General features: G+C 38.1%; 1 protein-coding gene across 1 annotated transcript; it reads left to right on the forward strand.

Moving 5' to 3' along the window:
• Window positions 1-135: 135 nt before the first annotated feature.
• On the forward strand, window positions 136-14,224 carry tmem255b (transmembrane protein 255B). The gene is made up of 9 exons (XM_026320313.1): window positions 136-199; window positions 1,322-1,464; window positions 1,601-1,663; window positions 9,262-9,351; window positions 10,888-10,968; window positions 11,449-11,531; window positions 12,335-12,494; window positions 12,961-13,107; window positions 13,994-14,224. The coding sequence occupies exons 1-9, from the start codon at window positions 136-138 to the stop codon at window positions 14,222-14,224; spliced, it is 1,062 nt and encodes a 353-aa protein (XP_026176098.1).
• Window positions 14,225-15,157: the final 933 nt, after the last annotated feature.

The following is a 15,157-nucleotide window of genomic DNA, read 5'->3' on the forward strand; positions in this document are numbered from 1 at the left end:
GAAATCTTATTGTGGCCACTCTTCGAGGAGGATGAGGACTCTGTTTTGAATCAACAGGGATATAAAATAACCTCAATCAAACGTTGTCTGAGCTCGTTCTTGATTTTCCAGTGACTTGGTCCTGACTGAGTGGAAATGCAGCAGTCTGAAAGCCAGCAGACAAGTCAGCAAGCATCGACAGAAACCCTGGATCCAGCAGGTACAGTTCTGTCAACTTTCATCCTGAGATCTCCTGTCGAGTTTCTGCACAAGCTTAAAGCCACAGAAGGTTTAACATTAATAACATCCTTTCATTTCAATCTGTTTTTTGATTCAGATTCACAATTCACTATGTAAATGGTTTGTAAGCTGTTGTCAATGTATTCATTAACAGTTACAATTATTACCTATACCAATGCTTTATAGATCAGTTATAATTCATTAATAAGAACAATTTAGGGTTGCCAGGTTGTGGAAATCCTCCTGAATAATGACATTAATATGCTTTCAGAGTTTAATTCATCAGGACACCAACAGCTCCCTATTAACAATTTAGTACCATTTACAAATTCTGGCTCATTTAGTTTATCATTAACTCTCTGTTGACCTATTCATCTGCTTGCAAAAAACAAAAAAGTACAAATGTAGAAAGAACAACACAGTGTGAAATGTTAACTATAGTTATTTTTATTCCATCTTAGAATTTTCCATCCTGTAGTTTGAATAAAGACAAACAGTGTAATTAGATGCTGGTAAACATTAATAAGTCAACAGGTGTACAGTTAGTATTTCTACTAAGCCATCAGCAAAAGTAAATTCTAAATGTTAATAAACCCTTTGTAAAGGTGACTTCTCATTGTTTTCTAGTTAGATTTGTGTTTAAATGTATTGAAAGCGAGATGTTTCTGTGTGTATACATTTGTTAAAATTGGTGGCGTGAATTCAGGGATATATGGATAATTCTCAGACAGCTTTCTTCTTTTAGATGACAGGGAAAAAAAAAAAATTGTTAGAAATGCTTGAAATACTTCTCACACAGCTCATCTGTTGATTTGGAACATACATTCAAGCAGAGGGGCAATTAGGATATATTTTTACACTGATGTTTTGAATGTATTCCATCACTGCTCATCTTTGAGGATAAAAATGCAAAGCCAAATGTAAGAGGACTGTAATAAAATAATTGTAATATGTGCGTGTTGTCTTTCACACAAAGGAGATTTAATTTTGGATTTTGTGGTCTGAGTTAGGTCCAGGTTGGCTTGTAATTCTGAGCGGTCAGGACAAGGGGAGTTAGTGAAGTCCCCCTCTCACCCCATGTCTTCCTCTCATATGCCCCCAGCTCAGTACCTGCGTCGGAGGAGAACAGCTCTGTGGGTGACTGTGTCTTTGCTGGCTCTGGCGCTGCTCGTGCTGACAGTGGGTCTGCTCTCTGCAACTCGCACCGACAATGTGCCCGTCGCTGGATATTACCCCGGCATCATCGTGAGTGACACAATCCTTACATTTATTTGTTCTGATGCCTGAAATTCACTGTTATTAAATCCTCAAACACTCTATAATTGTGACATGGTGCGTGTGTGTGTGTGTGTGTGTGTGTGTGTGTTTCTGTCTCCCACAGCTCAGTTTTGGAGCATTTCTGGGAATTGTTGGCATCCATCTGTTAGAAAACCGCAGACCTATGGTGAGTCTGTTCCTCTCACTATCACATCATTGTTGTAACATTTAAAATTATATTATGATGATGGCTTATCTGTCTATATTTATGCGTGTTCCTGTAGCAAAAAGGTGTCTCCTTCAGTCATCTGCAGAGATGGAAAGCATTTGAACACTGGATATTTTATGTTTCATTTAATTATATTTCTTATATTTTATTTATTTTATTTTATACTCATACTCTACTACCTTCCACAGTGAAGATGTATTTATTTGTAAATCAGACTTGAAGAAATGTCTTATTGTTGCATGGCTGCCTGGTATTTCATTAATTAGCAGCTGTAGGCAAAGAGGAATATATGCTTTTAAAGGACAAGCGGGGTAGACCTGCCTAGATCATTGCAGACTCACAGGTAAATATAGATGGATAAGCCAACCAATAGCCAAATATGTTGACAAATGAAACAGAGGTGTGTGTGCTGTCCTTCATTTCATTGAGACCATTGAGATTTACAGTAATTAGGCTCCATTCTCCAGTCAGGTGCCTAAACCATAGCAGAAAAAGTGCACTGTGATTATATGATTTAAAGCACACCACGAGAAGATATGAAAAGAAAATGAAAAAGCAGAGATGTCATTAACTCCAACTTTGTTTCTAGTCATGGCCGACAGCAGTTTTCAGCAAAAAAAAAAAAAAAAAAAAAAAATCTCTAAAACAACTCACCATAGACCGCCTACCCAGCACTAAACAGTGGACTAAGTTAGCGACTCGCTGCAATCATGTTGCTCCGATTTTACTGTTGGACATTTACATTAACTTTTTGCAACAAGTAGGTCATATCTACTTTTTAAAGGTGATAACATGTACCGTAAGTCTTCTGATAGAGGCTTATTCTGCAGCACCCACATGGCCATTAAAGCATTTGAAAATTATTTTTAAAAAAATGCAGGATTGTTGACCCCCATTTTTAATTTACTACAGCTTGAATTGTGCAGCGTCACATTCACACTATGGCCTCCAGTTTGTCCTCTCTCAAGGTGACTCCTGTCAGCTTTTGGAATGTCATACAATTCATCTTCTAAAAATGAAGCTTTGTTCCTGGAACGTGGGACACATATACACCATAAATTAGAGGATCACGTTACAGGCTTTGTAAATTCACTAAAGTGTTTTACTGGAAATCGCTCCGTTATGAGCAAGAAGCAAACCTAATTACTTGATGGGGCCGTAATGTGTTTATGATCTTTGAGCCCAGGCCAATGTACATCACTGGATTTGCGGCTGCGACATGTGAATGTGATTGGCTCTGGATTTCAGTGACATTAGTTTTGGTCAGTCGCTGACAGGGCTCATTTTTTTCAGTGTCACATGGAAAGTATAATATCATCAAAGTTCATCACTCACATGAAACAGCAGCTTCAAACAATGTCAATGACTTCAGAGTAGAGACAAAGGTTGGTCAAAGACCTGACTGAGAAGATTATTGTTTATAAAGCCTTCACAAATTTTCTTCATGTGCTAACTGAAAGCTCCACACTGCTGAGTTGACCTCCAAAATAATAATAACTCTTCTATGTCATTTAAGTAGTATCATGAGTGTGACACTGACAGTTTATGAAGCCCAGCTGTGGGACAGCGCAACATGAAAGGAGACCTGCTCCCTGTGTAGATTTAAACCCCTTATTCTGATGCATTAGTTGTTTTTTTCTGATGGTGACACACTAATGACAACATAGTCATGAAAACCATAAAACCATAAAAACTGCTAATAGATCGCTCTAAATATTACACATTGAAGCTTTAAAGGGTCAGTGGTAGAAATACTGAGACCATGAATCCAAGTAAATACACCACCACTCTGACCAGATGAGACATCAAAACTGAAATCTAAGAAAACATTTTGTTGGGAGAAAATACTGAATTCCTCCTTTTGACAACCTAAATGTAGCCCAGTTTAATAAGTGCAGGTTAAAATTGGGGTTTCTGTCCTGCTCTGTTACATTTGGACCCTTTATAGCCTTCCTGCAACCCCAGCCCACCTTACTGCATTGCATACACCAAGCACTTTGGTTAGTCCTCATCCTAAAGGCTCATAACTTTATAAATTAAAGATAATTAAACCATCTATAATAGATCATTTTAAATAATAAGCAATCTCACATATACTTTACTGGTACTACTTCTGTACTTTTACCTACCTAGGAATTTGCATGCAGGACATGAATATGAGTATTTTTAAATTGTGGTATTGAAATTGGACTTGGGTATGGAAGGTGAGCAACGCTCAGAAATGTTTATTTCTTTTCTAATATTACTTGATCGACATTTTAGGGACACTCGATAGAGGATAGAGATATACAGCCAACATGTCCTCGCTCTCTGTCTCTCTGACATGAGTGTGTGTTGTAAATTTTTCATGTGGCGTGCAGGGTGTCGTGCGCCTGGTCAGATCACTTTGTCTTATGTTACACAACTGTGTACTAATTCAGTCTATACAGATACCTGTTCACACAGATACAATTCCTCTCCCTCTCTCTTTCTGTGTGTGTCCGTGTGTGTGCAGCTGACATGTCCATATAAAGCATAATTTAACATGGACAAGACCAGTTTTATATTTCAGAAGTTCAGTATTTTGTGCTGGTATTTCAGTTTTGGCTGCAAATGTGTGAACACAGAGCAAAGATAAAGAAAGACATTCACTCCCTGCCTCTCCGGCATCGCTCCCAGCTCTGTGCTTTAAACTTTAATGGTGTGATTGCTGCCACACTGGTGCTGCCCTACAGTGTATCTCATGAGACACATGTGGCACAATGTTCGCTCTCACACAGGTGTCTTCTTCCCTCCTGTGTCTGAGGCTCCTGCTGTAACATGAGAGCTGGCTGACAGAGCAAGACCACTCATTAAAGTACAACTAACTGCACCACAATGCCAACAGACACCTGAGAGCTGTGAAAAGCTTTCATTCTTCCTGGATCCACAGTTTTCTTACTTCCAGCTTTCAGGGACCTTAGAAGCCTCTCTGACCTCGCAAAGCAGCCGATGATATGATGGTCTGATGTGCTTTGAACTGTAAACATCTGCCAGACAGAGAACTTCCCTATTTGTCTGAGTGGAGAAAACCTAATACAAAGATGAAGAACTTTAAGCAAGGGTTAGTACAGTTCATAGTGCATCTATCTGGGTACAGTTTAGCTAAAGGTTGTGCAACATTTTTGGAGGGATAAGATTTTTTTTGTAGTTCACTTACCTTAAATAAACGTAACAAACGACGTCACCGCCAGTCTGTAGTTTGTGGTGCATGGTTAAAACTGCAGTTAGGTTTTGGTACTAAAGACAGATAATGCATTTTTATTGAAAGAACAGGAAACTCAACTGTCTGTATATAATGAGCTCTAATAAACAGTTTTTCAAACACAAAAAAATGTATGGTAGAAAATGTGGTGGCCACCACAGATCCATATTAAACCGCTGTCTAGTTGTGTCTCGTGGCTTAGTTTTATATCTCTAGATGTTAGTGTTTTAAGACACTGTGCTCCTATCACTAATATTGCAGAGAGCCCTTTTTATGATTGAGAGACTTATATGTAAAATACACATTTGTGCCCCATTGACATTTCTTGGATAAAACTTAATGACCCAACATTGAAACTCTTCATTTTGTCTTATCTTGTCCTCCAAAATGCTTAAAGTGATCCTGGAGCATGAAAAGCAAAAAAGAGAGAGAGAAAAAAACCCCTCAGTTTCTATAACAGGCTTCACTGCCCTGATATACTGTGAAATTTCTTTATGACTAAATGCTTCATGTAGCTCATGTTCTTTGCTCCAGCAGCCTCTTCTGCAGTTAGTGCCTGTATGTCACAGGCTGTTGTCCTTTTGGTCACCTTGCAGCTCGGAGAGCAGAACAGCGAACTTTAAAAGGCCGTACTTTACCCAACAGGCCGTAGGACCATCAGTTCTTATTACCAGTGTGTCCAGTTGTGGTCATGATTGGTCACTGGACCTGTGAGCAGGAGAGGAAGACCTTGCAGCAGTCAGCGACTTTAGTTACATAACCTGATAGGTATCTTTACTGGAGCTATAAAATTCCTCTTTGTCTCTTTATCAGTGATGCATTTTCTTCTCTAAAACTTTCATCATGTGTTTCTTTGTCTTCTCTTTTATTTTGTGGTGAAAGAGGCTTTTGGATCTTTTACTTAAAATGGCAATAATGCATCACGTTAGAAAGTGAAAACGGGTGACAGTGTGAAAGAGGTCAGTCTTAGTGATGAGCCTTCCGGGGATTATCATCTGAATCTGCTGCTACCCAGCAGCTTTACGGTGCTTTATAGTGAGTTCCAGCTCTCTGTTTAAGTATTCTGCCTCCTTTTTACTACAGTATTTTGGTAACATTGCTTCAGTCATGATTCAGTTTATGGCGGTAGCCATTTTTTAATAAAAGTTCAAAAAATTAGAGATACATTATATGTTCTACACTTGGACTTACATTCATCAGGTGGACAAAAACATGACTTTCCCACTAATTGATGTGTAAATATAAAACTCAGCTTAAAAATGTCACTGAGTGTATTTCTGTGCAGACGTGTCCTGTTGACTGACTTTTTGGACTTTGGGTCTTTGGTGGAAATGCTATCAGACATTTGAAACCTAAGACAACTGAGTCACAAGCAAAATTAGCCACGTTACACACATTACTGGAGGGGCACAAAAAGTACAATATGTTTTTCCTTAAATGTAGTACTGTCGAATTATAAAATAAGTATTGTTTAGTACTTTTCCGGCTACTGTTGTGTTTTTAACATATCACACTGAACTCGACTCCTGAGAATAGTATTTGTCTGTGTGTCTTTAATGTTTTACGGTATTTGATCTTTCTGCCTCAGTCATATCAGGGGAGGTTTGTGGGTTTGGGGTTTTTTGGGCGACAGGGTGTGTGCTGACATGTTTTATGTGCTGGCAGCTGGTGCTAAGGTAATGTGAAGTAATGCACTTGTCAGGCTCTATTGTCTCTGCTGCTGGCCTCATCTCCCACTTGCAGCCCATAAAAGCAAAGTCATTTAAACCGCTAATGAAGCAGAGAGTCTGGACCAGTGGCAGATAAAACCCACCCAGAAAAGGCTTAATTTCTCAGCCTGGGTCTTATTTCACTTTGTTGAGGAAAATTCATTTTAAAATTACAGTATTTAATATCTCTTTCACCACGCATTGTATTATTTTCACCTGTACAGTGAGACATTTCAGATAACACTCAGTTATCAACCAGTTTAACTTTAAATGGCCTGAATGAAACTGATTTCCAAATAAATCACTTTGAATATTAAATATTTACATCTCTATATTAAATAAGTATGTGTATTCGCACTTTTTTATCTTTTGTCCACCTGTTAGAGCTAAACAACTTTTGTCATGGGTGTACGCCAAAACCCAAGACAAGATTACACAGTGAGCAAAGCCAAGAACTGCCCTGAGGCCCCAGATACCTGAGGGTCATTGAGGGCCACCTGAGGGTCACCTGAGGGCTGCCAAAAATACCCATTTTACTATGTATCAACAGACTGATTGCAAATTAGTGAGGAGATCTGTGTGTATTTTCTAGTTTTACTTATTATTATTTGTATCTAAATATTGTCATTTGATGGATAATGCCAGAATTAGCACAAAGTTAATATACACATTACTGATTCAACCCTGCCCTGTGAAATTACATTTATATGCTATTAAATAGTTTTGTGATGCCAAATATAATCTGTCTGTTTTTTTTTTTTAACAATGAAACTACATTTATTAACTGCACTGGAGTCACTGGGAGGTGGATCTCTTTTGGTCACAGAAAAACTGGGCTAATGTAAATAAACATCTGCATCTGCAGTCACTGAGCATTTGCTGTATTAAACCAGACCACAAAGTCATAGCCATAAAAAGCTTAATAATTCTGTAGCCCTACAAGTAGTTATCATACTGCAAGATCAGGGACCATATATAACACATATGTCAAAAGGCTTGAATTGGCTGAAAACAAATTTAAAATGTGCTGGACTGCCTGCAGCAATGATTTAAAGTAGCACAAATAAAATGAAAGGTTACGACAGTATCTCCAGTGCCTGATGAAGGTTTAACATCGTACCTGCTGCATCATCATATGCCGTCTACACTCAATTTACTGGGAGTAGGTTTCTCCGCACCTGCCACTATGAAACAAGTGGTACACAAAGCTTATTGACTTCAAATATTAAAGCTTATTGACTTCAAATATTAAATTCTCATTCTTTGTTCTAGTCAAAATCTAAACACAAGTCTATAAAAAAACCAAGACTTTTTTTTAGTGTCACAAACAAGAACTGCTGTCAACTGAACAGAAGTAAAGTTGGAGAATTAATGACTTCTCACTGATTAAAGAATCTATACTTAGTCTCAGTACAAGATTTTAAATGGCAACAAAAACCAATGAATGGAAAAGTCTCTCATGAATCAAGTCACTCCCGTCAATGCAGGAGCAGTTTGTACACTCGATCTAAGCTGCCTTTTTACTATTTGTTCTTAATTTTTGTGACAAACTGCTGGATCCCACTTGTTATTTTAGATACATTTATTAGCTGAAGGAAAAAGTGTGTGTTTAATTTCCTGTTTCAGAACAGGAGGTTTGGTCCTGGAGGAGCGACTGAACAGACAGTAAACGATGCTCAGTGATAAAGTTTATGATCATACATCTGTGATCAGCCAGCTGGCTCTGTTGGACTGTGTGTGTGTAACATTAGAAAATTACTGTGTCTAACTGTAGAAGCTTTATATAAGAGGTATGTGTGTGTGTGTGTCACATTGTTCAGATCGTTTGAAGAGTAATTATTAGAGTTTATTGATCAGTGATCAGATTCTTGGGCGTATTTACAGAATGGTGTGTGAGATGTGGATTTGTTCTGTGCATGTCCTATGTGTGTGTGTATGTGTGTGTGTGTATGTGTGTGTATCTATCAGATTGGGAGAATTAGATTGACCTTGCTGGCACAAAGGGCCGTCCCTCTGTCCTGTACGTTGTCTCTTTCCCCATAAATTACCCACCAAGCACCTCTGCATTGGCAGAGCAAGAAGCCGTACATTTCCTTTATTGTCCTGCAGCCCAGACGCTGCAGATGACCAATCAGGACACACACCATCAGAGCCTGAGCTTACATAAACGGATGTGTATGCCAAGACTGTGGTTTAATTTTGACTTTTGATTCATATAATAAGAAATAAATGTATATTTGACAATAAGTGATAAAAAAAAAAAAGTAAAACTACAGCAAATCTATAGCAGCCTGGCCTTTGTCTTTATGTTTACCCTGGGCCTCTCTAAACAATATTTATTGTTGATTACTCGATAAAGCAGAATTTTTAAGTATGTTGATGTTTGCGTCAACATTTAGACACATTTATTTATTATTTATTTATTTAGAAATATCAGGATTGTGTTTGCAAGTCATATAGTTCAAATAACCCAAAGCACAAGATGATAATCTCCTACATTTTTTTACTGCTTAATCTGAAGATACTTACCGGAGCTTTTCTTTTTGTTTCAACATCATGTCTGATGGTACCATCTTTTTCTCTACCTCTACATTTTCCTCATCTTTGTCCTACCTCTCTTTAAGCTAGTGGCAGCGATCATCTTCATCAGCATCGGAGTCATCGCATCTTTCTTCTGTGCCATTGTGGATGGGATCATAGCTTCAGAGTTCATTGTAAGCATCACATATATTCACATCCCTGCAATGAAAAGAAAGAAATTTAAAGTAATCCACCTGTTTTTGTCAGAACAAACCCTGACACACATTCACACTACCACTACTATAAATTTAATGCTAAGGCCAACAGGCAGGATATTTTCTTACAGAAATACAGGAGAAGGCTGGAACTTCACAGATGCAATCAGACAGAGTCAGCAGGTAAATCAGGCCAACTCATCTCAGTGTCCAACCTGCAGAGAGCTGCTGGCTTACCAAGGGAAACAATTCAACATAACAGGGCTGATTAAACATGTCCACATTACCCACATTACCCTAAGTTGCATTGCGATACAAACAAAAACACAGTAAATATGCAACACCCAAAGATGCATAGAACCTTTCAATCCATAATTTATTTGACAATTCATTTTTGAGGAAACATCTTTACAGTACTAATGTACACTGCCGTTTATAGTGTAGGTCTGTTGCATGAATCAGGTAAAACGCTGAGTACAGCACTGGCTAACAAAGCAAAAGTTTAAGAAATAGGGTGTTTAGAATTGTGTTCTTACTGGGTAATTAAAAATTCAAAAGGGGGGGAAAAGCAGCACATACTGTATTACTACTAGTCAGCATGTTTGTCCAACACTGCAGCTACTTATAACAGGTACACTGGAGTAGAAAACAAACATACCTCTGGTTTCATTTGTATCTGAAACACTGTTTAAAATAATTTCATTATAAAACATAAATACAGATGTAACTGGGCCAAATATGGATGATCTTTAATGTTTAATTTAACGACTAGGAATTATCATTGTAGTTATTTTAAGTCAGTTCTCAATATATTATCAGGTGAAATTAAATTTGTGCAAATATTTGAATTTGTTTACCTGAAAACTAAAGACGAAGAAGATGCAGAGAGGTCAAAAAGGACATTGTTGCTTCCTTGCTGTCTTAGATGCTTGGATACCCAGACACGAACTCCTCAGTTTGTCACATCAGCCTATTTGAATTTTAATGAATGTCTTAATGACCATGGACCAGAGAGCATTTAAAAAGCTGGACCTCTCAGCACCTGGCACTGACTCACTGATATTGATCAACAGTGCTATCAAACCTCTGCAGATATATTTGTTTTGTGCTCACGGGTCAATAAAAATGATATTTATTGCACCTTCAAGCTTTCGACAATGAAAATGATTTTATTACCTTTCACATAATGTAGAATCCCTAGAGGTTTTAATGCTGTAGGTTCTGTAGGCCGGTGCAGTAGACGTTTTCTAAAGCAGCCGCAGTAAACTGTCACCGCTGCAGCGACAGAGAACCTGGAGGATAAAGGATTCGAACTGATACACATGTCATTTTACAGGAACAAACAAAGCAAAGAGTGTAAAGGCTAAAATTGTTATGGATGCACTTCAAAACATGACTAGTGTGTTAAACATACATCAGTGGTCGCAATCCCCTGTCAGTTTGCCTGTTTCTATAAAACTGTGGCTTATGAATTTAATAACTATTTTCTCACCTTCTGATCTAACTCTCACACAGGACACAAGACCCTTGCAGGAGGACACATGTGCATATTACACCAGTGGATCAGGCTATGCCTATGATAGCTACTACACTGAGGTGACTGTCATACATAAAATATACTGCATACACACATCATGTGTTGCCTGTCATTTCTCAGGGAGCAAATATAGCTTTAAAAATTGGAATAATAATTCAAATACATAATGCAACATTGTGTAATGTAGTTTTAGACTTCCTCCTCCTGCACAGTAATTTATGTTTATGTCTCAGTAATTTAATACAGTAAATGATTCTTTAAATGTATTTTAGGACAATGCAGGATTTTATTCTGTTCAGGCAGCCTTTTGGTGTTTAATTCAAACTGTATGTTGACATCTAGTGGTCAAATAATGATACTGCAATGATATACTAAAATAAATTGCTGCTATTTTTTTTAAAAACTTTTCATCTAACTAAATTATAAGCAAATAAAAGTTATATAAATTACATGTGGACAGTTACCTACAGGTCATGTATTTCTTTGTCCAAACTGTTCGTCCAGTGCCTGTTTAACTCATCAGTGCTCTGACCCTGCAGATGACGTGTCCATTCAGCAAACCATGCAAGCTGAGACTGAGGAGCAATACCTGCTATTGCTGCTATCTGTACAACTGTGAGAGGTGGGTACATTTATCAAGTCACTTATTCCTACTTCCAGACAAGTTTAGAAGTAAATTTAAAGATCATCTTTCAAGTGTTCCTATGTATGCTAATACATCAGAGATACAGATTGCACTGTTTTATAAAAACATGCATAAAGTTTAGTCACTGGTATTTGATGAGAACTTATAAAGAGTTTTTTATTCGTGTAAAATCTCAAAATCTCTGTTCCCATCATAGTAAGCATGTTTATTTTGTCAGTTACAATCTTATAATTGTGTGATAATACAGTAGATCAGGGGCTAGTGGAAAAACAGCATTCTACATTTCTGAGCTGGCTTCCAAAAATAGCATTTACAGGAAAATCAACTCAAAATGATTTGGCTTATAATGCTTTCTTGCATTCAAGAAAGTTCCTGTACCAAAGCCAGTGCTCAAATCTCAGGTTTTCCATAAGCTCTTGAACCAACAAAGAGAATGAGCTGTCCAGAAAGTCCTTCCCTGTTTGCAGCTACATTAATACTCAGTTATTCACAGCCTGGATGGATTAATAAGTAATAGAGGCAGAACAGCAAACTGTACATCACTGTTTTACATAACAACTGACAGAAATTGTGCAGGGTTCCTTGTTTTGTCCCTAATCTGGAAGATTTGAAATCATGTGACCTGTAGTCAAAAGTGGTTTCCATACAGAAGGCTTTTCTCAGCAGACGTCATAGAAGAAAACTACAACAATAATTGTAATAATTAAAATTCTCCTGCTATGACAGAAAAAGGAAAAGGTCTTTCTGTGACTTAATAATTAAAAGCCTGACCTCTCCAGCACAGAGTATCACAGACAGTACTATGAGTTCACCGGGGTCAGCAGCTGCTGGGACGTGATCCATCTGTACCGTCTGCTGTGGGCCTCAGTGGTGCTCAATGTGATCGGCTTGTTCCTGGGCATCATAGCTGCTGCCATCCTCGGAGCGTACAAGGATATGGTGAGCAGGAAAAAAAAAAAAAAGTCTTGCCCCCAGGCCTCATATAGCAACTGAAGAACATAAAATCCCTAACATCTGTTTCTTGCCTGTGTGTACACCACAAAATCCTGGTATCCAGCATGTGTTTCATTACAGTACATTATTTTATTGACTTACAACATCTTTCACTGGAACTTCCTGCCTGAGTCTGATCAACATCAATTCAGTACTGAATTAACAGCATTTTTAATGTTTTATTGACTTGACTGAAACCCTGATTTATGTATGTCCCACTGTGTTGTCTCACTGCTTCACTAAAAACTCAAAAATGCAATTTCTCTGGGATCTGGTAATAAGTTTCAAAGAGGAAAATATTTCATCTGGTGTGGTCCTGACTTTATTGATACTGTGCAACGTTTACATTTGCTTTGCAGTTTCATTTAATGATTTACTGTTTTATCCCAAACTTTTTTGCTGTTTCCTGCAGCAGAAGCCGACTCCTCAGATGGCTCCCAGTCCAGCGCCGCCACCTCACATCCTGTACAACCCCACTCAGCACATGCTCACTTACGCTGGCTTCTGTCCTTCAGGACAAACTTTGCCTGCCTACCCCAACTATCCAATACCCATGCAGGTAAGGGGCAAGAACAAAACAAGAAAAAGCCAATAAAATGTCAATTACACACTAGGAAAAGCACTGGTTTAAAATTAATGGTGGCTAAATTCCATTTAGCTGCTTCAGTTCATGGATTTGTGCCTGCTGGCTCACTCTTCACAACTTACTGGGGCACATCAACATAACAGAGCTATCATTAATGTTATTGATTATTTTCTGCTGTTAAAAGGCCTGTCTTTCATTCCAGTTTTAATTTGGTAACCAGATGAGCATCTCTCTCCTGCATTAACACAGCTGTTTCACTGCAACGTCAAAGCACTTCAGCTGAAAGAAAACTATTCATTTGCACTGCTGCCACATGGCACTACTGAGGTGAATACCTGCAAAACTGGAGTAAAACTGTATATCCTCAGCTGTACTATTACAGGTCTACTGAAAGATAAAACGCTATATTCAGTATTATATAGATGGCAGTGTGAAATTGAAAAACAGATCATGGGCAAATGCAAAGCTTTAGAAAACATCACCTCAGTCTTTTAAGAAATGATTATGTTCATATTTTACTATTTTCTGATTGTGTGCATACTAAATAACTAATCTTTTAACCTTTAAAACAGCTGGTATTTTATCTCAAAGCAGCACTGTGCCTACATGCGGTTTCACAAAGTTGCTTAGCAGGACTGTAAATGCTTCTACTGCTCAGGTTTCGAATTAAATATTTATTTTCTGTGGTGCTGATTTTCCAACAGCTGACTGGTGTTTTCTGAATGGGCACTATAAACAGTGAGGTGCTGTGGTCTTCACACCTCACATAAAAATGTCAGAAATAATTGTAGGTATCCTTGGCTCTAGTCCCACGTACTATCACAACCTACTACTCCCTATCTGGTATCCTCTCTCTTAGCATAACAACAACTACCAGGCACCTGCTACACCCCAGCTGATCCCCGACGGAGGCCCTGCCTCCACCTCGTGCCCATCTGACGAGAACCACCCGCCCTCTCAGACGCCCACCCAGCCCCAGGCTCAAGGGGGCACCCAGGAACCAGGAGGCTACATGCTCACTCCCAATGCCCCTGTCCTTTATGGATCCGCCTACAGTCCCTTTGAAAAACCTCCACCGTACGCCTGTTGAGCCCTCCGATGTCTTTTGTTTGTTAGGGCATGTTGGAAAGTAAAAAACTTGGACTGACAAGAGACACAGATTTGTAGCTACTGTATGTAGTGTGATTATGACCAAATTATTAAATGTGTATTCATTAAAGGAAATGGTTTTGGAAATATGCTTATTTGAATGATATGACTCAAATATGAAGATAAAGCCAACATGTTTAGCACAGCTTAGCATAAATACTGGAAACAGATAAAAAAATGAAAATCAGCGTCTCTAAAGTTCAGTAGTTAAACACGTTAATTATTTAAACAAACCTGAGGTGTAAAAACTGTTATCAGTGGTATCAGTGTTTTACAGCACGTTACATTCTCTCAGCAAGAAAGCAAATAAGCGTATTTTTCAAAATGTCCAACTTTTCCTTTAATACTAAAACTGGACTTCAGATGCTTGCATATATATAAAAAGTGTATAGTTGTACACTTGACTGTGGTCTGATAGTTGTTTTTGTTAATACTAGATTGTAGATTGGATTACAGGTATTCCTGTGTATTGTCTCTCTATACTAACTATTGTACAAGCAATCACAAGGGCTTTCTTAAATTACTATGTGAAGTGAAAAGTAAATGATGCTGGTGTTGCTGTTACTGAGCTGTTTGTGTGAATAATTTAATGTGCAGTTTAGAGTTAATATACTATATATATTATTGAGGATGCATGTCAACTGCTTCGGGATGGGATTATGTATCCGTGACTGCGATAAAATACGTTATGTATTACAGAGGCACCTATAAGAAATGAATACATTCACTGATGCATACAAATGCAACTGAATGTGGAGTAAGGGCTGTTTCATAACTTCTGATGTAAAGGAGTTCAATTTTGATCTTCTTTCTCTGCAAGAAAACAAAACAGTGCATTTCCCCAAAATATCAAATTTTTCTTTCAAATGTGAAA

The sequence above is a fragment of the Mastacembelus armatus genome, chromosome 3 (assembly GCF_900324485.2).
Source record: "Mastacembelus armatus chromosome 3, fMasArm1.2, whole genome shotgun sequence".
NCBI lineage: Eukaryota > Metazoa > Chordata > Actinopteri > Synbranchiformes > Mastacembelidae > Mastacembelus > Mastacembelus armatus.

Bases quoted from the DNA above. Each gene is read 5' to 3' on its own strand.
- tmem255b (XM_026320313.1), top strand. From the start codon at position 136: ATGCAGCAGTCTGAAAGCCAGCAGACAAGTCAGCAAGCATCGACAGAA. The intron at 200-1,321 runs GTACAGTTCTGT...ATATGCCCCCAG, and splicing joins AGAAACCCTGGATCCAGCAG to CTCAGTACCTGCGTCGGAGG. The intron at 9,352-10,887 runs GTAAGCATCACA...ACTCTCACACAG, and splicing joins TCATAGCTTCAGAGTTCATT to GACACAAGACCCTTGCAGGA.